Source organism: Tympanuchus pallidicinctus, unplaced genomic scaffold (genome assembly GCF_026119805.1).
Source record: "Tympanuchus pallidicinctus isolate F22 unplaced genomic scaffold, pur_lepc_1.0 scaffold24, whole genome shotgun sequence".
NCBI classification, from domain to species: domain Eukaryota; kingdom Metazoa; phylum Chordata; class Aves; order Galliformes; family Phasianidae; genus Tympanuchus; species Tympanuchus pallidicinctus.
This window is the reverse complement of record NW_026294741.1, coordinates 5,525,111-5,549,390: the sequence shown is the minus strand read 5'-3', so window position 1 is coordinate 5,549,390 and position 24,280 is coordinate 5,525,111. Positions and strand designations below refer to the sequence as shown.

The window sequence follows — 24,280 nt, the reverse complement described above, 5'->3', positions numbered from 1 at the left end:
ATGAACTCTCCAGACTAAGCATCTGCAATCTCTGTCTAATAGAGCATTTATCTGCATTACACTGTGGAGTGCTCATCCCGAGTATGTGATTTTTATCTGCAGTGTCATGTTCAATTCCTCCAAATAAACGAGTCTTCTAGGAAAATTGTAGCAAATGGTATCCTGCCCTCATTTTCCTGGGGAAGCTTGCTGGGAAGTAGGTCTCCAACAAAACTGGGATTCTCACAGTTTCTATGGGCCAATCTTTAGAGTAATGCTGTCACAGGCAAGATGAAGGAATAAAAAACTAGAGCTCTGTGACTAATGTCATCTCCAACAAACCACTGCTCTGCCCATGAAAAACAAAGAATTTTTGTCCCTAATGGGACAAAATTGAACCCAAGGTGCTCTACTAGCACTACAAACCAACAAAGGGGACACGAGCAGCCTCAGTCCCTATTGCCTAAGGGAGGGCAACATACTGAGGTTGTTCTCTTTCCTTACGTACAGACTTGGGAGCCACATATCCTCCGGGAGCCATGCCTATACCAGATGAGAGCTCAAAGAGATCGTTGAGTCCACTGCTCACCACGGCTGGGGTGGGTGAAGGGGCAAAAGTGGCTGGCACAGAAGAGGGAATGTAGGTCTGCCCCACCTGGATGGGTTAGAAAGAACAGCCAATAATTAACATCACATACAAAGAACACCACCCACTTAATAAAGCATGAACTTGGGCAATATCCTACATATTTTAAAGCCATTTGCAGCTTCCCCACTGGATTATCAACAGTGCTAAATAATGCATTTGAACTCCAAAGCTCTCAGCAAGTAATCCTTATGTCCAGCTGTCACCTCAACCACGCAATAGCTTTCACATCATTTTTATAGTTCCAGTTATCTACTCCCAACATAAAGGAATCTTTCTTCCTCATTGCTCCAGCCTAAAAAGACAGTGAGCTTTACAGATCTATCCTACACAAGCCCAGGAAAAAGACAAGATGCTTCAAATCTTCCTCCAATTATAACATTCCTCAGGAATCTGCAAGATTTTGCATATCCAGAGATAAAAAGGGAGTCAAAACCACGTTACATACTCCCACCAAAAGCCAGAGCTCTGCTTTTTTAGCACTGTGGTTCAAAAGATTCACTATATGAAGCAGAATCAGTGCTCTCTGTCCACCAAGGGACACCGTGCCTACAAGAAGGGCAATCCTTTCCCCCAGGACTTAACAGGAGGTCCCAGTTCCCAGAGGGACAGTCACACTCAAGTCAAGTTTCCAAGTTATCTTACTGAGAGAAAGAAGAATTAAATGCTTGAGGATAGGATTCACCACAGTTATCAGCCTAGGAACAAGCAGAATGACCAAGGCATGCAGCAGGAGATACTCATGAGGGGTCTGAAATCTCACTTCTGTGCTGTGCTTGGGAACCTACCTGAGATGTGGCTTCTCAACCAATGCTTTGGACAGGGAGGAGGGATGGATTTACGGAGCTGGGTGATGGGTTTGTACTGGCTCAGGAAGGCAGAGCCCTGGCTTTGTAGGGGTGATCTCTGCGGAGCAAATAGCCCCCACGTTCCAGAGCACAAACCATGGCACAGGCTGTCCTCTGCCCTCATGGTGAAGTTAGACAGGAACACAAGATTCACAGGGAAAGAAGGAGAGCGAATGACTGCAGCCACAAGCAGTATCTCAAGGGCTCTCCTTCCAGAACTGAGCACATTTTTTCCCATTTTCTATGCAGTGCTAGGAGGAGGGACTGGAGCTTGCTCCAGGAGGTTGCATTTGACCATGGGTTGGAGGCACTCCAACGCTCCCTCCTGCCTGCTGTGTTCTCTTGTCATTTTGCGTCGTTTTCCCATGCTTTCCTAGAAGAAGCTGGTATGTATTTGAAACTAAGATTGCTTTGAAGCAGCCTGGAAGCGTCCTGGGCTCAAGGCACTAGGACAGAAAAGGAAGCCAGTGTCAGGCAGAGCACAGCACTGGCCACACGTGGTATGCTCAGAGCATACCAAGTCCTGATATTCTGAGAAAAGTCATACATGGCTTTTGGGAGGAGGAAAGCATGGAGCTGCTCGGGTCAGACAAGGCTGTGGTGCGCTGGGTTAGGGTTAGAGCTGTGTGAGCAGAGCAGTAAGCAGCCTCAGCCTTCCAGCTTTAAGGACAGGGTACTGCCATGTTAATGCTGGTGCTCAAGCCGAAAGCTCCGAGAAAGAAGAGCTAAGCAAAGTCAGCAGCTCTGGCCCCAGTGACTCTCAGGAGAGCCCAGATGGCAGCAACATCAGTTGGGACCTGTAGGTTTGGCTGCAGTTTCCATTTGCATACATCTTCAGGGCTTTAAGCATCTTCCTGCACACAGTGGGTAAGGGTGTAGTTAAAAAACCCCCTGGGCTTTCTGCAGCTTTTTTTTTTTTTTCAGACAGGGGAAAAAAATGGAATGGCACTTACTGCCGGACTTCCTCCAATGCCCCCGCCAAGGTCACTGCCAAGCTGAAAGAGAGAAGGAGAGAGAGGAGAGACAGACAGAGGTCAGTAGAGCCAGTGTCAGAGGGCCGGAGCAGAGCTCCCACCCGCACTGTTGCTGCGTACAGGACAGACAGAAATGCAATGCTGGGAAAGCATAGTGAACAGAGGGGCTTCAGGGCTGTTTTGCGAGCAGAGCTTGCTAGAAATCTACCTCCAGACACATATTGCAGCAAGAAGCATTTTCCTGGTTAACAAAACCAAAATTCATCCTCTCTCACGCCTGTCATCCACGCAACAAACTGCACAGTTCTTCCCTTCTCGTGCATCAATGCTTTCCCTTCAACCCACAGCTCTATAAAACCCAGTGGGGTAACTGTGAAATGGAATAAAAATAAAACTGACAGGAAGCTTGCTTCCTGAAAGCTGTGGTTTTCTAGACAAGAGCCACAAATGACAGAAAAAACACAACAGGTCTCAGGGATGTCTCTCTCCTCAATTGCTTTTTCTTTTTTTTCCCAATAGCTGGGAACAAAGAGAAAGGGCTGTAGCTGCTATTACAGAAGCCCAGCTCGATGGGCTTTAGTTTCCCTTTGAAGACTGCTGTCCCTCCCTTGAAAAGGACAAAACCAGCTTCACTATCTAATGGGCCACTGGAATAGCACAGAGACCTTACTGTGCACTGGGATATTTTGGTAATGCTGTCTGCCAAGCTGCGCAAACACATTTGGAGGCAACTGAAATAGCTACTTTACATCCTCCATAAGCACCATATCCTCTCTGAAGCCCTTCTTCCAGGCCAACCTGCAGCTGTCCTACCACGAACACACTTCAAAAAAAACACCTGGGCCACGTTCTCAGAACACCATTTTTCACACATCCACACCACTGTATGCACAGATCTGCAGCAGTTGTTCCCTACAGAGGCATCTCCAGACTCATCCAAGGATTTTGCATGAGACCATGGTAGCACAAGTACAAACCAAGTACAATTTTTGTCACATCTGGACACAGATCATGCTCTGACACCATGCAAGAAGAGGGGAAGTGAGATGGGGGAGAGGGTTGGACTGGAAGCCAGAGCAGCATGGCTTGCCCCATAGGTAGCTTTGCCCTTCCATTTCATCAGGGTGTCCCCGAGATTTGGGGTGGCTGCTTGTTTTAAAAGAGCACTTGACAAACTGGGCCATCAAAGGGCTCCAGTATGCTGTTCAAACATACACCGATGGCATAAAAGATTGAGGGGAAAAAAAGTGCAAATAACATAAAGCAGGAACTTCCAGGATCAATGTGCTTTGAGGCAAAAAGGTCCCAACCCTTTTCCTTCTTCAGTAAAAACCTGGAAACTCAGTTTTGCTCTGGGCTTTGCAGGCTGTTCTCTAGGATATCTCATGGCAATGCATTTTACACTGGTCAAGAGATACCATAAAGCTTTGTACTTATTTCTCAGAGCACAGATAAAATGGATAAAACACCCCGAGAGCAGCAGCAAAGATTACCAGCACCAAAACACACATAAAAGCTGATGAATCCCTGCGCTGTTCTGGATTCCTTTCCACCCCCTGACATCTCCCTCCTTCCCCTGCTCCCCATAGGAGCCACATGAAGCACTTTAACAGCTGTAAGGTGCTAGAGAAGCACAAATCATGCACAGTTTGTCTTTTATTCAGAAGTCTTAATAGTTTCTTTCCTTCCCCTGCGAGTCTCAGCTTATCCCTACTTGGGGTCACAGCAGGAGTTTATCAGAGGTCCCTCATCTTTTACAACTCCACAGCCATCCTCTCATGGTGCACAAGTCCCAGGTCCCTTTGCTTGCTTAAGGGATGACAGATAAGAACGAGCGATTCCAAAGTCAAGAGAAGCACAGAAAGCCAGCCAGAGGATTCAAATCCAATTAATACCAAGCTTATAAAACAGCACTGATTACACTGTCAGGTCTTACTGGAGCAGCCTGGCAGAGCAGAGCCACATTCTGCAGGCTGCTCTTAAGCCAAGCTGTGTTGTAGATGAATAGATCAGATCATTTACACCTTGTTACTGGCTCACTGAGGAGTAATAAATGCAACGATTACACCTTATCTCTATTCAGTCTTCAGCACAATGAACTTCACACTCTATGCTGACAGGCAGCAAAGTCCAGAGGAAAAAAGTAAATAATCCAGTTCATTTCCAGATATTACTGTATGCATGGAGGATTTCTGGTACTGTTTGAGGCAGGAGAAAGACTGGTTTATCAAGCAGCAAGCATTTCACAAAGGGTATTATGGAAATGACTGAATAATTCAGCATAATCGAGAAGGATGTTCACTGTTCTACCACTTCCTACTGCATTCACAAGGGGTAGTGACTCCAACGATAGTGAAGACCATAACAGTGACGTGAGTAAGAGGGAAGGAGGAGGACAGAGGGAACAGGAACCAATTACCCACGGAGCGTCCTCTCCCATCTGTGGTGACAGGCAGGGTGCAGAAGGGAAGGAGCAGCTATTAGTCAGGCAAAAAGCACTGCTGAACTGATTCCCGAGGGCTGGCAGCTCTGCTTAACCATTTCCATTCACCAGGAGGAGAGGACTGCATTAGTAGTGCTTCTGTAAGCCCTGAAGGGTGGAGGAGGACTGCTGCTCCGTGCCAGGATGGCAGTCAGTGGGGAGCCTGCAGCCCTACAAAACCCCAACCTTAAGCCCAAGTTGGCAAGCTTGCCTCCTGCTAAAGAGCACAGCGCCTCTGTTTGTGACAATAAGCAGGGGACTAGCACAGAGCCTTGGTCACCAGGCGCACAAAGCCCTTCCAAGAGGGCATCTTCTGTAGTACCACCACAACTCCACAAACCATTGTGCTACAACAGCATCCGAGCAGCCTCGTGGGCCAGGCCACCCCGTAACACCAGGACAGCACCAGCACCTTCGCTCCACGTTGGCTGACTCAGATGGTGCTGTGGCTGTTCTGCAGTTAGAGAGCATCTACCCCAGCAATTCCAGCTCATACAGACAGTTATGCTGACTTATGAAGTGCAGCACTGCTGGAGTTACTGCATCAGGAGGGTTTATTTGCATCTTAACAGTAGCTTGTAATGAAGTGGCTCTGCTGAAGTGTTCATGTGATCCAGAGGGGTTGTGATCACTTCTGCAACGTGATGTGAGCTATCTGAAGCTCCAAAAAAAATAATAGGGGGAGGGTGGAGCCACACACAGATATTGCACCATCCATGGCACAGGGACCAGCGTGTATCCGCACTGCAGAGAGACCTTTGGGAGCAGCTACGTGTTTCATGGAGCCATAATTCATGGGTTAAAAGGAGACAATCACTGCCTCCTCGCTCCTCTGCACTCCAAACCAAGCGTTAAACTCCAGCAGCTGAGCGTGCACTCAGTCACATCACAGCAAAGAACACACAGCATTCACTGAACAAAAAATAAGTCATGGAGTGCACCCTCTGAACTGCTGGTGGGCTGCAGGTCGGTATCTCACTGCACACACTGCTGTGGTTCATTCACAGACATTTTCAGTATCTTGCATGCTGCTTCTTGTCTGTTTGTTTTCTTGCAGAGCAGGACCGAGCTGCCTCAAAGGTGGTGGAGCACCAACCATGCTGCCAATCTCAGCCACCAGCCTCAGTAGCACTCACTGCTAATGCCTTGCCTTGCAGAATGGCTTCCATCAACAATAAAACCAAGTATTAAGCATTTATATTTTCTAACATGTAAAAAAGCAACTCTCCAAAGGTCTAGCAGTAACAAATTGAATAGCTTTCAGTAAGACTAGAATAAGCGACCCACCAGAAGAGCTCCTTTTCCATATTAGCAGTGCTTCAGCAAGGGACACGTGCCCTTTTTCAGAAATCCTCACAGATGTCCATTGGAGCTGACCCAACCAGAACAGCCTGGATGAAAGGCTCAGTCCACTGTGAGAGGCTGAGGAGCACACTGGGGAAGCAATGCATCCACTGCATAGAGATAGACAGTGGGTCTGACCTGGTAGGGCCATGCTGTAGTTCCAGGAGAAGGTAAATGAAGCAATAGACCATAGAATCATTAAGGTTGGAAAAGACCACTAAGATCACCAAGTACCACAACAATCCACTCCTATGCCAATGTCCCAAGTGCCATATCTCTATAGTTCTCAAACACCTCCAGGGATGGGGACTCCACCACCTCCCTGTATTAATGCATCACTGCTCTTTCTGGGAAGAAATTGTTCCTAATATCTGACCTGAATCTCCCCTGACATAACTTAAAGCATCACCTCACATCCTGCTGCTGTTACCTAGGAGTAGAGGCCAACCCCCACCTCACCACAACCTCTTCCAGGCAGTTTTAGAGTGATACAGTCACACAGAAGGGACAACTGGGATCACACCTCCAATATCCAACCTGACTGCAGAGAGTTACAGCTCCACCTAGAATGGCCCAAAATTATTGAGGCAGCCCAGGTATTACAGAAAAAAAACCCTATGGTTATCCAATGTTTATCAAATAGCTTTACAATTTAGGACATAACTCAATCTCAGGAGCTGCCAGCTTTGAATCAATAATATTCTTGTAGATGAGCGGTTAGAGTATTAAATAAAATCCTTACATAACAGACAATCCAATCCTGTCCATTCCTACAGATTTACTGCTCCATCTCTGAGCTCCAAGCCAGCCCCTTTGGCTCCTTGCCATGGTGGCAGCTCCTGCTAAGTACTCAGCTCACTGCATGACATGCCACGCAGCACAGCTCTCGTGCCCACTGGTTTTCAGAGCAAATGAGCACATGAAAAGGCTCGAAGACAAAATGACCTTGGCTCATTGCAGTGCTATCCTATAAAGGGCTGCATCAAGAATACACTGGGAGCTGGAGCACTGCCTGCAGCCTGCATGAAGCACAGCCATCGGGACGGGCTTCAAGGAGACAGAGCATCACAATCCATACTTCCACATCCTTCAGTCTGCTGCCCAAGAGCTGGAGATCTCAAGCAGCTTTGCAACAGTGGGCTTGGTCAATGTTATGCAGGAAAGAAAGCAAAGCAGAGGAAAAACAAGAACTGTGCAGGGTTGACAAGGGCACAACCTGGAACACACTCAGTGCTGGCTCTGCTTGCTACAGAACAGCACTCCCTCTCCAAAATTTGTGTAGCCAGTCTGGTTATAAACAAAGCATATCTTGTTCTTGTACTAAAGGCACATTTTTTCCTCTTTTTTAAATTGTTAACACATGCTCAGCATCTGTGCATGCACAATATGCACATTTAATTACAGGACTCACTATGGAGATGAAGAATGAGGTATTCACTAAAGAAACTAACCTATCGAGCAGCTGGCTGGTCATGGGGACAAGAACCTAGCAGTCCTGAGTTAAAAAAAAAAAAAAAAACAAACAATACAAACTTGCTGTTTACCCAGTATTACAGCATGCAGTCTCCATTCAAATGCCTGCAACACAAAACCCTACAGTTTGAGGAGCAGAAATGCAGAATGATATTTGCAGTGGAAGTTAATGCTTCTGTTGACCTTCCTGAGTCAGCCTCGCTGGGACTTCGGCATCTGAAGACAGACGCCTTCTCTGGAGAAAAGGAAGCATGATGAAATACACAAGATCTGCAACAAGTATCCAAGGGTTCAACACATGACACTGAGTGAATGTGACAAACTGGCTGTGAGCCTGCAGCCCCGTCCAGACCTTCAGCTGCCTTTGCGACACTCGCAGTACTGACGCAATCTCACCATCGCTGGAGCAGACCATGATTTCATGCACATCCCAAGCATTTTTCTGCCACTCTAACACAGTGGCTTATTTAGGCTTTCTTGCAAGGAACAAGCAGGGCTGAGAATTGCTCTGCTCTTGTGTGTCACTCAATGCGTACCCCCAACTCAGGCTATGGTATGAACACCATTGTATTCAATGGTATTCCTTTATCTCCTCTCAGGTCACCTGAGATCCAAAAAGGATCAGCTCATGATGAGCAGAAAATCGAGACTGATAGCAGAGGTGACAAAATCCATCACCAGGAATCTTAAAAACAACTCTACACACAATCCTGTTGGGATTGATCATAGTTTTGCTCAGCATCCTTCCATGCCTGGTTCCAGAACTCTTCTTTAAGGTGATAAGAGGGATGAAAAAAGAAGGGCCAAAGGAGCACACACAGAGGACAGCAGCTGCAATGGGATTACTCTGCTGCAGCACAAGGACCCAAATAGAAATAAACTCTGGTTTGGGCAAGGAGACTGCTCACACTGCTCCATGCAAAGGAATGGGCGCTGTGCTCGGTCTTCCAACAAAGGAAACGCATCTGGAAAAATCTTCAGAAGTAATGCAACACTGATGAAGATGGAAGAACTTATTTCAGGCTCCAGCTCCCTTCACTGACTGCACGAGCAGCTCAGGCACCCACCATCCCTGGCTCCTGGACATTTTTATTTCCAAGAGAAGAACAAAGAGCTCAGCTCTCTTCCAGGAAACACCTGAGGACACCCAACCCACTCACACCCCATGCACATGTCAGGCATGTGCCTACGTGCATTCTGAGCCCTCTTTTGGGGCTGTACAAGCCCAGTCTAATATCAGGCTAAGATCCAAGCGTGGATTCCCTTGGCTAGTCAAGCAGCACAGAGATGCTGCCTAGCAATTTCGTTAGCACTGGGCTGGGAGAACTCAGCTTGGTGTTTTTTAAACACATGTCCACAGCAATAAACAAAGACAGATTATATTCACTTCCCCACAAACCAAGGTTATTAGGGAACAAAAAGCCAGAGAAAAACAGATATATCAGGACAGGATTCACTTACACACACAAAGGATAAGGAGAAAACAGGACATGTGATCCAACAGCTCTGCAATAAAAAGCATTCTGGAGGAAAAAACATCATTCAGACTTATTTTTTCATTGCTGTCCCCATCTAATAACGCAGCTGTGAGAGTGCTGACACAACCCCAGGCACTGCATTGTCCAGAAACAGTCACTTTGGTAGATCACATCCCCCAGCCCCATCAATTTCCTTAAAGCCTGGGAAAAACATGAAGTAAAAGCCTATCACATCAACTAACAGCTCCTCTGCCAAAGTGGGTCAACTGAATTAAGCCCATTAATGCCAGCTGATAGAGAAACCTTTTCTCAAAACCAAGCTGTAGTCTTTCTGCTGCATTCATTTGTCTCTGATACTGAGAAACAATGGGTTACAAGAGATGGCTTGGAGGACAGCACAGACAAATTTAACTCTTAGTCCTTCTCTGCAATGCATTAATACAAATAAAAATCCCACAATTTCTTAGTGGCAGTTGTCACAGTGCAGGGCAAGGGCTGCAAAAGTCACTGCCCTGTGCTGCCTGCATTCCCAGCAACATCAGCTGCAAGTTTCCTTCCCTAATCTTCAACCCCTAGGAGGAAAGAACATCCCCAAGATGCTGTGCAGATGGCACAGGGACCAAAGCACATCTGACCTCTGTGAACACCAATGCCATTATGGGTTAGATTGCTTCCAGTTCATTAGCTCATGAAACATCAGAGCTGGAGGTGTGCTTAACGTCTGCTTTAATCCGATTGCTGAAGATTACAAAAAAATCTTGGGCAAAAAGGAATTTGTTGCATCAGGGTTCATCCAGCTGTCTCCCACTTCTTATACAGAGCTTGACTCAGAACTGAAAGTGCACGTGAACCCAGTGCATAGTTAATCCAACTCAGCCCACTGGAAGCCAAACCTCACACAAGACAAATCCACTGCAGGTCTGAAAGCTGTGCTCACTGAGGTAGTTTTACTAAGGTTACATGGTGCAAATACAGCTAGCCTGCTTCTCACCACACTGGTAAGCCAGCAGGCTGCTACAGGAGCCGTGCTCCACTGTCCCAGGCTGTGATTACACTGACCACCTCCCCCTGCTTGGCTGCCACTCATCTCCTCTGCACCGTAGCTGTTACCTGCTAACAGATCCTCTCATTGCAGCTTATTCCCAACTCACACCACAAAGCAGACACAACACGATTATTTATACTCTGAGACCTGACCCTTTTAGGTATCTGAATACCTCCTCATGGCTGCTGTAGCAAGGGGGAGGGCTAGGCAGAGTGCTGCCCTACAATCTAACTGCAATTAAGATGTTACTGATACTGAGCCACGACAATCTACAGGATATACAAATGGGGTGACTAAGGGCTATGGCTGACAGCCCTGGGAGTTTGGCACTGAAATTCAGTGGAGTTGGGAACTGGGTGGATTTCAAGAGGGAGTCAAAATTAATTACAAAAGAGTGAGACACTTCACAACTTTAAAACAACTTCAGTTTTTCTCTACAGACAGAAAAAGCTTGAGAAACAAATTTATTTCCTGGCATGAAGATTCTACTGCATGCAGCAACATTCATTTTACAGCAGGAAAAACCTGCTGAAAGTTGGTACAAGAGCACCACTTCAATTCTCTTGGAATTACAGGTCTCAGCACTGGAAGCTTAAGGATCCAAGCATTACAAGCACAAGTGATGGAAGCTTTGCAGAGATGAGCACAAGCTCCATTTATTTCACACGGGCTGGATGTAAAGAGCATGCTGCTTACCAAGCTGTCCAACCCTCCTCCCAGGAGGTCCACGGCACCCATCTGCATGGAGGACACCTGGGGAACGTTGACAGGGGGTCCCAGGTCCAGGTTGAGCAGGTCACCCAGCAGGTCGCCTTGCGATGGGATGACCTGTGGCTGCTCCAGGTTTGTTGTGGCTGTTGTCCCCACAGGGCTGTCTCCTGCATCAGTGCTGCAGGCAGGAAGGACAAGAAGAGGGATGTTAAATTTCCAGCATGGTGAAAACACATCTAGAGGTGGGCTCACAAGCAGAAGCCAGCTAAAGGATGATCCTGGCCATCCGTCTAACCGCTGCCATGTACAAGATGTGTTACAGCAAGTTGTTATTTAGCACATCAAGTCCTTGAGCTCAAGGACCTGCCACGCATTGTGCATGGATTTCAGTTCAGAAAAGGGAATTTCAGTGTGAAATGCTGCCTACCTACAGAATCCCAGACCTCTCTAAAATCATGAGCCTTACATACTATGCACACTATAGCACTGAAAACAACTATTTCCCAACTCAGAAAAAGCCCACAGAGATGATTTTTAGCCCAGTGGGCCTGGAGAACTATATGTAAACCTGGGGAAAAAAACAAACAACACAGTTTCTTCTGAGACCTAACACTGATAAAACCCTCATGCCCTTACTTCAACCAATGCTAATCCAGGCGCTCCCCACAGATCTGGATTTATCTCCTTCCACTGACCAACACCAAGCTCCACTGTTTCCTAATTAAATATCTCAATCTAGAATTGGTATTTCCCTTCCACCACCCATTTCTTTTTCTCTGCATTAGCAGACATGTTAATTACTAGAAGTGCCTCTTACACAGATTCTGAAGTTTCTCACCATAAGCAGTCTGGCTACACTTTATATTCATTTGCCACAGGATTTAACGAGGGGAAAAATACTAAGCCTCATGGCAGCTCCCAGACAGCTCACTGCAACATATTTCTCTTTAAACCCAGAGACTCTAATAGTCTAGATAATCTCAAACCCACTGTGTCCTGCTGCCAGCAGTAACTGACAGCATTACTGCCAGCTTGCACCACTGCGGATGCAGCCAGCAGGTAACTGCACAGCAGCGCTGTGGGAATTAATGCACTGGCAAGGTGCTGAACACTGCAGCTCTTCTGTAAGGACTGCAGCTCCTGACTTTGAGAAGCCACGATCCCCTTCCTTATCCCTGTTCATTACTGAGGGGAAGCTTTAGCTTGTTTAAGCCTCTACGAACTCCAGCGTCAGGAGAAAAAGATGCAGCATAAGGAGTGCTGAATGAATGACCCACCAGGCAGTGACAGAGAGGGCTGAAAGCTTCTTTGCATTAGAAGCTTTAGATGCCTAATGGTACCAATATCACAGGGACGTGGAGTACACTGAGCAGCTAGCTAAAACAGTTCTGAAGAGTGGTTACTGTGCTCCACTCCCACCCCCAAACAGAGAACGGGAAAGAACAGCATGTATGAGCAGAGGCACATTACGAGCCGGCAGCACACACACTTGGTTTGTTCCCAGTATGTAATTTCTTTAGCACTACACCTCTTCAACACTTACTCATCCTTCTGCCAATGGAGTAAAGCAATCCCTTCAAGGTCTTATTTAACTGCAGCTGCCCAACCGCCCAACAAAAAATTAGGAAAGGACAAAGCTAAGGCTGTGTGTATTACAAGCAAAATCCCAAGCTTCTATTTTCTGTACAAAATGGATCTCTGTAAAGAGGTTTGCATAGGCAGCTGCTCAATCTGAAGGAGAACCTCAATCTCTAGTGGACAAGTGAACAACATGCAGAAATGCTGGTAACAAGGGACACTAAAGCCACCCACACTCAGCTCATTTTTACCACTAGGGAAAATCAAGTAAGAGAGGAAACACCATTTGCATTTATGACTGGTAGACTTTTGTTCGCTGGCCCTGGGTCAGTGCAGCCAGACTCAATTTCACAGGCAGGGAGAAAGCAACTCTGTTTCCCAAAGCTCATCATATTACATAAATAGCTTTAGTTGCTAAGAATAGCAGAGAAGTGGGATCAGAAAATAGAAAAGGAGCAGCACTGCACACTGATTTATCAGTGAAACAGCAAAAAATAGCACTCCAAATGTCACTTTGTGAACATTATTAAAAGGTAAGCTTGGATGCTCTGTCTCCTGCTGTAAAGCACACTTAGATTTGTAATTAATACCATTAGCAAATAGCAGTGCTTACCTGAACAAGGAACCATGGGAACAGGGTCAACAGCAACACCCCCACAGCCTGGGACTGCTGTAATGCTGCTCTTGCAGATGTAACCCACTTTCAGGACTGTCATTACAAGGAAGCATTAAAGCTCCAGATTATAAGCTAGTATATAATCAATAAAAACTGGAGTTCTTTAGCAGACCCTCATATCTTCTGGACTGCTTGCTTGGAAGAAACAAGTAGCCTGCTCATTAGCACCTCAGCTTACCTTCCATGGTGAATTGGCAAGTGCTTGCGGTGAATCCCATGGCTCCCTTCCACAAAAGCATTGGGCGGTTTGTGGTACACAGAAGCCAGAGACCCAATATGGCAGATCAGCTCATCCAGCAGAGTGGGTTCAATCAGATCAGTCTCCTCAGAGATCAGTGGCTTTTCTGATAAGACCACCTCTTTGGCAGTCACTGGGTCAGTGGAAAGAAGGCGCCAATAGATGTAGCCACGGTCCCGCAGGTCTGGGTTGTCAGAATCCTGAGACAAAGCAATGCATCCAGTCACAGCTCCAATGGGCACTAATGCCTGCCATCACTTCATTTTTTTTTTTTTCCTAGTGATTCTCATGAATTAAAAAAGCATCCATTTTAGTAGTGACAGTCACCAATGAATTGAAACAACTGTCACATCCTAAGAGTAAATATTCTGTACTTTGTATTGCAACACAAGGATTCAAGATTCCTAGAAATACGACTTACCCAAGGGCATTCATTGGAGAAAAAAAACAAACAGCAGAGCTACTGGATGGATCTTAATAAGCAGCGTTCTCCAAAACAAAAGAGATGTTACTTATCCTGCCTTTTAATTATCTACTGGAATATGGGAAGATAATGATAAATGTTAAGATACATCAGTTCTCTAGCTGTCAATAACACCCTTGTTTTAGTGCAGATAATTCTGCCTTTGCATGAATTAATTGCTCTCCTTTACAAATTGTTTTGCCCAGAGCAGCAAGAGGTGACAGCTGGTAGCTAACGTTCTAGGGATATGGAGATGATGGGGTTTATGCTGCAGTGTAATGTTTGAACTGCTCACTGAAGAAAGAGATGGGATTTTTAATCTCCATATCAGTAGAACAACAGAATAAATGCAACTGGTTTTTATTCCTATAAAATTCTGTTAACATATCCTACAGCTCATTAGCTTCCCTCCTTGTTATTTCTTCTCCTGTGATCTCACTCAGACCTGCTATAACCTCCTCCTCTGCCCTCTGCCTCGAGGCATACACAGACACGCAGCAAAACCTCTATTTGTAATAAGGCTGAGCATGGTAAACTCCTCTGGCTCACAAGGACCTGGATGCAGTGTCTGGGTCAACTGAAAGATTTCTCTGCAGTGCTGTTTTTCAGTTTGACGGTGGAGTCATGAACTCTTTCACCTACTGTCCTTTCAAACTCCTACAGGAATGTCCTCATCCTGCCTGCAGCACGCAGCTCAAGATCAGACAAGGCCTCTGCAAGGGCTGACATGAAAGATGACCACTTGCTCCTATCGACTCTCAGGCACATACAGACTCAAGATCAACTGTTTCTTCCCCTATAGCCAGGTAAACAGACCTGCATCTTTGATAAATCTATTGGAACAAGTGGCTTCAATTTTTCCTTTCATTGTTCCTTTCCAATTCTCCCCTTTCCAGGGTCTGCATGCACACCTGCAGTGCATACCAACGAACCCACACTTAGTTCCCACCTATGTCAGATGGACAACAGCAATAATGCTACAGAAGGTCAGCGCCATCTGTTAGATTAAGAACTTGCTAGGGATCTTGATCACTGCTACACATCTCTCTCCCATCCCCCAGTTTCTTTATTGCTATTTTTGCCAGCGTTGGCTGGATTATGCTGACTTCTGCTACAATCACACCTGCAGTTTGCTGTGCCGACAATACCCTGAGAGGCACTCAAAGTGCAACAATACCTAAGCTGGGGAAAGAAGCACACGTGTAATTACTCTCCCACTCAAGTGAAAAAACAGCATCTCTACCTAGAAATGAGACCCTGAAACATAAGGCTTTTTAGTGTTTTACAGCTAGTTATCCTACATTGACTTATTATTCATATGAAATACAAGAAGCCAGACTGAATCAACATTTGTGACAAACAGAGAAAAAACAGACGCCTATTGTAGTCCTAGGGTGCCATTAAGTATTTTGTGACTCAGCAGAGTGGGTTTTAACACTTAGTACCTTTCTTCTGTTGGCTTAGACAAATGGTACACCTGGCCCCTCGCCCATCCCTCCCCGAAGAAGAGCTCAGAGTCTCCTTACAGCAGATTTTGAATGCTGTTAAGCAAAAGATCAGGCTGGATTTCTTATCCCTGCCAAATGCAGCACCCCAAAAAGCACAAACAGAAGTGTAAGTAAATTATGGCCATAACCTCTTGCAACAAACAGAACCGAAAGGCCAGTGGTGAATGCGCTGGAGCAGAAAACCTGGAGTCTGTTGTCACTCATCCATAGCAGTTGAGGACAGTTTTCATCGGTTGGTACAGTAGATCTGGAAAGTAAATCATTTTTTGGGGGCACTCCATTGCAGTGCTGCCATAGTCATTACAGCCACAGAGTGTAGAAAGTTCTCTTTGAGTTTTGCTTGCTTCTGCCACCAGAGTTTCTCTGCTTCTGTCCTCCAGAACTGCACAGCACTTCTGTCTGTCAGCTCAAGCCCAGAACTACCTGCAGTGATCTGTGCTCAAAACAGCTCCTCATGCATAATGAATCTGGGATCTTAACCCACTGCTATAGTCTCCAACAAAGCTGCCACATTGGCTGATGGTATCCAAGTACAAAGAAAAAACCTAAATCTTATTTCTTTTCTTTTTACAGCACTGCTTGAACTCTGTGGTTCACAGAACAAAGTCTTTGCCTGGTCCTTTCCATCTGTCATTGATGCAGATGTTTTAACTGCAAGCCAACTTCAAGAAAGCATTCTGTTTTTTTCAAAACTCTACCCTGTCCCTAACATTTCATTTGCTGGGGAAAGGAGAGTGATTTAGGATGAAGTAAGAGCTAAGAAGCAGACAGAAGATGCCAGATGGCATGGTAACAGGCACAGAGCAGTTCTTAAATGGAGGTAAGCCCCTCCCCTTGGGAAGAGAGGAGAACATGCTTGAACCCTATATACCAGCCCAGCTGATCAGTCTAGCAGATGGGATACGCTGGATTGCAGACCAGCAAAGGGTCTGGAGGACTTTGGTTCACTGTGCATCTTGGCTCACCTGTGTGGCTAGGCTGAGGACCTGCTGAACCAGCTCCTGTGTCTCAGAAGGCTTTTTTAAGAACAGCTTCACTATAGCAGTCAGAAGGGTGAGCTGCACCTAGGAGAAAGGAACACAAAAGGAAGATCAGTCAGCCTGCTTTAAAGCATCCCAGGTCTCAACATCCTTTGCTAGCATGAAATTCCACGCTTTGCAACATTACATCATTTTCTGTCAGGGAAATCCAGTAAAATCAAACTTAAACTCTTCTCCATTGCAAAACACATTGCAAACAAGACCCTGATCAGAACACCGAGGTTCATGTCACACTTCGATGCATCTCATCACTATTCTTCTGCACATCCTGGTCCTTAGTAGGGCCATTCCTTAAGGAGTACCCAACATGCAGGAAGTTTAGTCTTATCCTTCCATAAAAAAAAAAAAATACATCTAGGGAACTCTGCAGATTTTCTGTCTTAAGGGTTTTGTTTTAGGTAAAGCTTTAACTTTTTATTGGAAGCTGTTTTCTGACCACTGCAGTAACATTTGCAGTCAGTCCCACACACACATTACAGGAAACACTACAGATAAGACATGTAACACAATTTGTACCTGAGTACTTTCGTCATGAAAGCCCTCCAGGAAACTCTCCAACAGTTCATCTGCATTATCAATTCGTTCTGCATATTCACCCACTATCCAGATCATGGCAGCTCTGGCATCTGGTTCATCCAGGGAATCCAGATTCTCACACAGAGTGGCAATGATGCTTTCATACCTGATTTATCAGAGCACACGTGAATTACCGGGGTGAACTCGACTTACGTTTACTTCATTTCAGCCCACAATTCTGCAGAGAATCCTGTACTGAATTACAATTTTCTGTATTTCTATACAACATGAAACAAGCAGCATTTTCAATCAATTGAAGATACTCCCAGGCTTTTTCCAATCCGAGTGCCAGGACCTCACAGGATCCTCAAGGGCTTTGCAGTTTCTTTAATCAGCAAGGCCACCCAGAAGTGGTACTCAAGACAAAGCTGCCTCCCCTTCCATTTTGCTAAAGGGAACATTTGATCCAAGTGTCCAAATGTTCAAAATGAGTCTGTATCAGATCCTACAGCCTTCCTACTATCTTCAGACTAGCAACTCCAGAATTGGATATTACACTCCCCAAAGGCTTTGCTATAAAGCAGACAATACCCCACACTAATTATTTTGCTTCCCCTGTTCCCATGCGTGGGTATCCCTGCTGTAAGTACACAATCTATCTTGTAACTGACAGCAGAAATTGCCAGAAAGACCCACAGATGTCTTGTATTACTTTTTAGGTGATCACAAAACCTCTGCTGAAAGACACTGCCGCACTGCTTTACAGCTAAAGAAACAAAACCTTATTGCATGAAGGCATAAAATAAGCTGGGCGCTACCCAAGCCAGAGAGAACATCTGATGGAGAAAGCTAGTTCAATTTCAACCTGTCAGGCTGGTGTCTTGTCTACAGCTGACATCTGCATCACATCAGCAGCTAGGACAAGAACAGACACTGCTTGTCAGAAAGACAGCCACCCGGGCTCAGTGTTCTGCTAGGCTCTGCTGAGCGGGTTCTGCCTTGCTGTACTGTGGTGCTAGCAGACAAAGGTTTCCAAAAGCCCTGCAATACTTCCATACTTGTTGGGGTACTTGCGGAAGATGTCCCTGATGACCACAATGGCCTCCTGGACGACGTAGTTGACCTTGGTCTGAATGAGGTCTAGCAGTGTGCTCACACAGCGCTCTGCAGATTGCTGGATGAACAGAACAAGACAATTAAAACGAGATGAAGAAATATTTCTCACAGCACATGCTGAGAAACCTGGAATGCATGTGAAAAAGGGCCAATAGGGGAAAAATAAAAGTGCTATAGCTACCAACTCAGTATGTGTGTCCAAAAAACCTGCAAGGTGACAGCAGTGTATTAACCAGGGAATTTAGGTTGCTGAACAGTGGAGATACCAACCGACTCGAGCTCCTGTTCTTAGCAAGCCCTGACTTGCTAAGAAAGCAATCAGGGCTGGAGGACTTCTGACAGGAATTGCTGGAAGATGTCTGGAGAAGCTAGAGGGTGACGGATAAAACCATGCACCAAATACACTGCGAGATCAACAGCAAAAAGCAGCTCAGATCAGCATCAGGTGCTGTGCTCTGGGGGTGAAGTCACTAGCACCTCGTGAAGAGACAGCTGTAAACAGAAATACAGCTGTTGCCAAAGCAGACTTCATATTAAGCAGTTCATAACACTCAGCCACAGACCCCACAGGATAATAAGGACTGGTCAGTGGCACGCTCCAGGAGTCAGGATTGGAATTAGAAGCAATCGATTCATGGAGGTCTGCTCCCAGGTAACACAAGCAGGCAGGACAACACAGGAGCAACAAACTCCAGCACCAGAGAGTCTGAAACAGGGACAATGATTTGGCTATTAGCAGAAGCCTCATTACACAGCTGGTGATTAATGTGAGAAGCAGACTGCTCATGACACCGCCTAGGCAGCTGCCATCAGAACATTCATAAAGCATTCAGGATGGAGACAAATATCATAGGGCACAAACAACAGCACCGCAGGTGGATTTTTCAATTCAAGTGATCTAATAGCCCCCCCTGCTTTTCCAGCACTTGAAGGCTGGGCAAGAGAAGGAGAAGCAAAATGACATTTAAGCAAGTTGCTTTTGAGAATGGGCAATCAAGGACAATCCTGACAACATGTACAGCTAAATTCAGGACAAGCAAAGACCAAAACCTCATTGTGATCTTTTGCCCTGTGACTAAAGCAATGCTATCTTACAAATACAGTGAACATGTGCAAACAGTGACAATGTCAGCATGGGGATCAGCCAAGGAGACACCTTATAAAACAGCATTCGCTCTGCCTTCATGGGAACCCCACTCCTTACAAGCCGGATGGCACAGACCTTGCAATTTCACCTCTTACCAGTTTCCCCAAAACTATCACTAGCCATGATGACAGCTGATCTTAAGGGCACTTGGTGTAAACCTGTTCTTACCCAACTCCCCTCTCCAGTACCTACAGCACCAGCTGCTGTTTGCAATTTCAGCAGCGCAGCCCTGTCTGGTTCTACACCTAGCACAGATCCACGAGTCAAAAATTTCAAGGAAAAGCACATCATAGCTTGTTTTTCTCCTCTTTAGACGCTTCGAAGCATGAAGTTTTTCTAGGAAGAGCATAACATTCACTTTGAAATGCACACTATTGATTTTTAGCCCAAGAGTCCCTCAGAAAGGAAGCTCTCATGTGGGCATATGCACAGAGCAGCTCTCAAGTCCCCATAACAGAACACAGCCCTGCTCACCCCATCCTTTGTAAACACACTGCTGTGTGAAGGTGGATGTTCCCAGGGACTGCACTGCTCTGCAAACTGATGAAAGAGTGCTCTGAAAAGAACAATTCTCAAGTTGGCACAGGGAAGGACAACCAACTAGCATCCAATTTGCTGTGGTAACCAAAAGCCCACCAGATTACAGTCATAAACTTCAAAGATTTCCAAGAGCTCATCTGCTGGCAAAATCTCCTGGAACCAAGAAATCCCCCTCTAACACAGCTCCTGCTGCTTCTCTGTTGCTCCACAGGGCTCACCCTTTGTACAACATCTACAGCAGTTCCTTTTCTTCAGAGGCCTGAGAAGAAGAGGAGCAGTGCTGCATTTCCAAGCCAGCTAAGATCAGACAGCTTCTTCATCCACTGATGTCAGCAGAGCACACCACAGATACCTTCAACTCATACTACTAAGTCTGGCTAGCCAACCGTACCTTGTAGGTACACCCAAAGCTAAGTCTGACCCTAACTGGTCTACCCACAAAAAACGTGTTTGTTCTGACATCCCCCAAACCAGCACGATGACTTAAGGGCAAGATCCCTTAATCTTGCTGTACAGGATGTGTATTGCTTACATTTCCAAAATAAACACTACTTCTGTTCACAGCATTATGCTACACAACAAAGGTATTGCCACACTTGCTCAACGGCTCAGCAGACAAATTTATTTTACTGTCTTATTCTTCTAGGAGAGATAATTGGACGAAAGATAGAATCCTTGAAGGCAGAGCTGAGGTTCCCTGTGAAAACTCATTCATCAGCAGCTCCTGCTGCCTGTGCCCTATGTCAAAAAGCAGACTTTTAAGCCTTGGGAGCTTGGACACCGATGGCTGAGAGAATGCTCTTCCATTAGTCATAACTCACAGAACAAACAGCCTCTAGTAAACACAGATGCACCGAGGACAGAGATTAACCTAGAGATGAGGACATGCAATGAGTTGTTCTGTGTTTGCCCTCTTAAGTCTGGCTCTTGTTAGAGGAGTAAACAGACCTCATCTTTAGCACTAGTGACTTCAAAGGACTGCTGCTAAAAAAACAACAAGGTTAACATTACTTGCTGAGAGCTTCACAATTATATAGTTGGAGGGTCACTGCCAATTTGTTGATCCATGGAATATTATTGTTATTATTGGCTCTTTACAAATTGAATGCATGGCATCAGGGATGGAAACAAAAAGCGTCAAGGACAAGAGTGAGAAAGGGTAAAAACTTCTACGAGTATCACAGTGTTGTCAGAATACATCGCCTTCCATCTGAAACCAGGACATAGCAGGACCAAGCCCTAGTGAGAAAACCCCTACTGAGAAGTAAGGTGAGCTTGCCCTGCCCTGCACAAACACCCCAACAGGAAGGCTGCCACCAGCTCCTTTTAACCTCTCAGTAGCATTTCCTACTGTCACTACTGTGGCTTTTTCCAGACAGCTTCCTGGCTGCAGGCAACACAGAGGGAGCACTCAGTGTTCTGAGCTGCAGAATTGAACCTGTGATCACCAGCTCAGTTGGTCCCACTTAAAAGAACAGCCACTGCAGTGATAAACCTCTAGGAGCTGAAGGGGAGAAGAGAAAGCTGAGTGGGAAGAGGCAGTAGATCTCTCAGAGGGACAAAGTCAGTGTCCTCTTTATGCAGGTTACCAGTGATTTAACTGAAATGAGGGACACCTGTGCTCTGACACTGCACTCAGCCAGGCATGATGAGGTTTTTATTTAAACCTGCTGCTGCTCAGTGCTCATGGGAACATGCTTTAGCAAGAGCTAAATGAGCTCAGCTGAAATTAGACCCCTTATGTGACATTTGGCACTCGTTTATCAGTTTAGTGGAAAGTATCAACACCACAGCATAAGACATCTCTCTCTTCACAGCCATTCTGAGCTCCTGTCAGGCATCCTAGATTTATTTACAAATTCAGCCAATTAGCAGGACCAGCATTAATAAAAAAAATCTATTATGAGCATTCTGGTGAATGCTGAGCTGGCAGAGGATGTTTCAAAGTGTTGTTCCAGGTAACTGCAAAGACTCTTGGGAAGTATTTGTGTAAGCAGCTAGGTTAGAGAGCACACTCCAGATGAAGCCACCAACTACAGAGACCTTCAAACTAGACAGAGTAACTCCATGTTTGTGCAAGCTGTTCTTCAGTGCTAACTCCATAACAAGACTCTGTAACTCTGCTCTATTCAGCTGAAATGGGGGGGGGGAACATAAAACATTTAATACTGAGTTCCTCTGCATTCACTCTCTTCTTCTACCCCCTTTGAAAGATCAGGTCACAGCAATTAAAGGAGGACCTTGTGAATAAGCAGTCATTGTTCTACTGAAGCCAGCACAGTAACATACTTCATCTCTGACCATTTTGCTGCCTTGCTCTGCTTGCAGGCTGAGGACTGAGAGAAGCAGACCCCCCTTGTGATACAGTCACCCAGAGCTCATAACCCTGCTGCTTTGCTGGGGCCGTGCCCACAGGTATGGTGGATCCACATCACTCAATCACCAACATAGGAGCAAAGAAGCCTCACATGACTTGAGAATGAGACAAAGAAGCCCGAGATTGGTTCTGGAGTCAGAAAAGCATGGAAAACCTGAAGCCTCAGGTACTTGCCTCAACCTTGATGGCACAGCGTCCAATAGCTCGAACAGCCTTGCGAACAAAGTCAACATCCACCTCAGTAGCATATTCCTTCAGCTCTGCCAGGACCTGCAAAGAAAGCACGTCAAAGTGAACACCTGGCTGATGAGGGATGCCACTCAAACACCAGAACACAAGCAGGATGTATTCTTCCACAGCCAACCATGCACATCCAAAGCTAACACTGTCAAAACCCTGATATCAATCTCTACCTCTGAAGGCAGTGCTGTTGGGAGGAAATACGGCTTGGATTAGGCAGGCAGACTCGATTCAGGGTGGCTGAAGCCAAAAGATGGCTCCAAGTTCCCACTGACAAACAACTGGGGGCAAAATCAGCCCTGCTAAACTTAACCATTGCAATCCCTCTTACACTGAAGATACAGTGACACCGAGTTGACACACCTCACAAACAGATTTTATGTAGTTTGTTGTACTTATTGTGCTACATTCACTGCATGCAAAGCTCTTTTTCTCTCTGCTTTTCTGCATGGAGATGAACCCATGCATCCTTACTGGGTCAAAGAAGTGGAAGGGATTCAAAGGCATCATGGAACAGACTCATACAAGGACCAGTAACAATATAAAGATTTGCCTCCTCTAAAGATTTAGGCCTCTATTTCAGTTATTTTGCTAATGGAAACTGAACAAGGGCTTACACCAGGACCCACTTGGATCTAACAGCAAAAAGCGACTTTACCTTAAAACAAGAAATCATTAACAAAAATACCCCATGCAACCTATCTGCTCTCAAAATCTCACACTTCGGTTGCTCATGTCACACATGACATCATGGTGATGTCAAAAAGAAATGACAAAGGAGAAGTGAGGCAGCACAAAGCGAGACGGTTGTTTGAAAAATCTGTAGTCAATGCCAACTGCTCAGAACAGTGACAAGATAAAGAAGCCTTGAAGGGCCAGACTGCAGACAAATAAATCTACAAGAAGAAGACAGGACATCTGTGTTTTGAAGTCCTATTATTTCCTTGGATGATCTACGTTGCGCAGCACTTAGCACTCAGGTTTAGTAGTCTGTGCTTTCCAAATATTGCCTGAATCTGAGAACCTCAGATACAAGCAATCTGTTGCCTGATACAGCAGGCATGGAGACTGAGCGTCTCAACAAGCTGCACGGGGAAGAAGGGAGCAGAAGGTTGCTCTCAGTGGGTCTCATTTCAGCGTGCATTTCTGACAAAGCTTGAGCTGTTTTTAGGAATGCCTCTTCAGAACCAGGAAGGGATTTATTTACTTCTCTGCAGATCCCAGATTGAGACACTGTCCTCCAGACACCGCTGCCTTTCATCCAGACAGCCTGCATTATCTAAACACTAGGCATTAAATCTGGTGTGGAGCCTACATTCTCATGGAAACTGCTTTTTAAAATGTTTTCCACATAGCCAGCACAAGAGGGGCATGGAATTACCTTGCTCTGTTCAAAACAAACAAACAAACACCAGCCAAACAAAAACCAAACAGACAAGGATAACACACAGTGGAGACAGCTGCTTAAAAATGTCACATTAAATGAAGCTGCTCTTTGATAATTAGGATAGGACAATAATAGCATTAACCAGAGGCATTAATCATTCTGCATTAGCATTAGGCCTTGTGACCAGAGTGGCACTCAAGAACACTTACTTTATTTAAGGGCTTTGGATTAGACTATATTACATTCAAAGAGAATCTAAACTAGAAAGTAGTTTCAATTCAGCTTAGCTTTAGCTTTGTGATGTTCCCATTCTGCAAACAAGTTAAGCAAGATGAAGGTTATTTTAGCTCTGAAGAGTGCCTATACAAGGGAGTAACTATTTAACTAATACACTTGAAATTCACACTTCAGTAATGTTTGACCTAATGCCTCCATTAAAGGCACACCTCTCTTACTGGAAACAAGCCTCTCATT

General features: G+C 45.5%; 1 protein-coding gene across 3 annotated transcripts in view; it reads right to left on the bottom strand.

The window, feature by feature from the left end:
- The window catches only part of AP2B1 (adaptor related protein complex 2 subunit beta 1), a 64,555-nt gene that overhangs the window by 18,144 nt on the left and 22,131 nt on the right, over window positions 1-24,280 (bottom strand). For 2 of the 3 annotated variants that reach the window (XM_052688546.1, XM_052688547.1), the window contains exons 9-16: window positions 22,354-22,449; window positions 18,058-18,173; window positions 17,000-17,165; window positions 16,409-16,507; window positions 13,413-13,672; window positions 10,966-11,158; window positions 2,427-2,468; window positions 488-634 (exon numbers count right to left, since the gene is read on the bottom strand). In XM_052688546.1, coding sequence (XP_052544506.1) covers window positions 488-634; window positions 2,427-2,468; window positions 10,966-11,158; window positions 13,413-13,672; window positions 16,409-16,507; window positions 17,000-17,165; window positions 18,058-18,173; window positions 22,354-22,449 — 1,119 coding nt within the window. The remainder of the gene's footprint in view (window positions 1-487; window positions 635-2,426; window positions 2,469-10,965; window positions 11,159-13,412; window positions 13,673-16,408; window positions 16,508-16,999; window positions 17,166-18,057; window positions 18,174-22,353; window positions 22,450-24,280) is intronic. The other variant, XM_052688548.1, reaches the window with a different exon arrangement.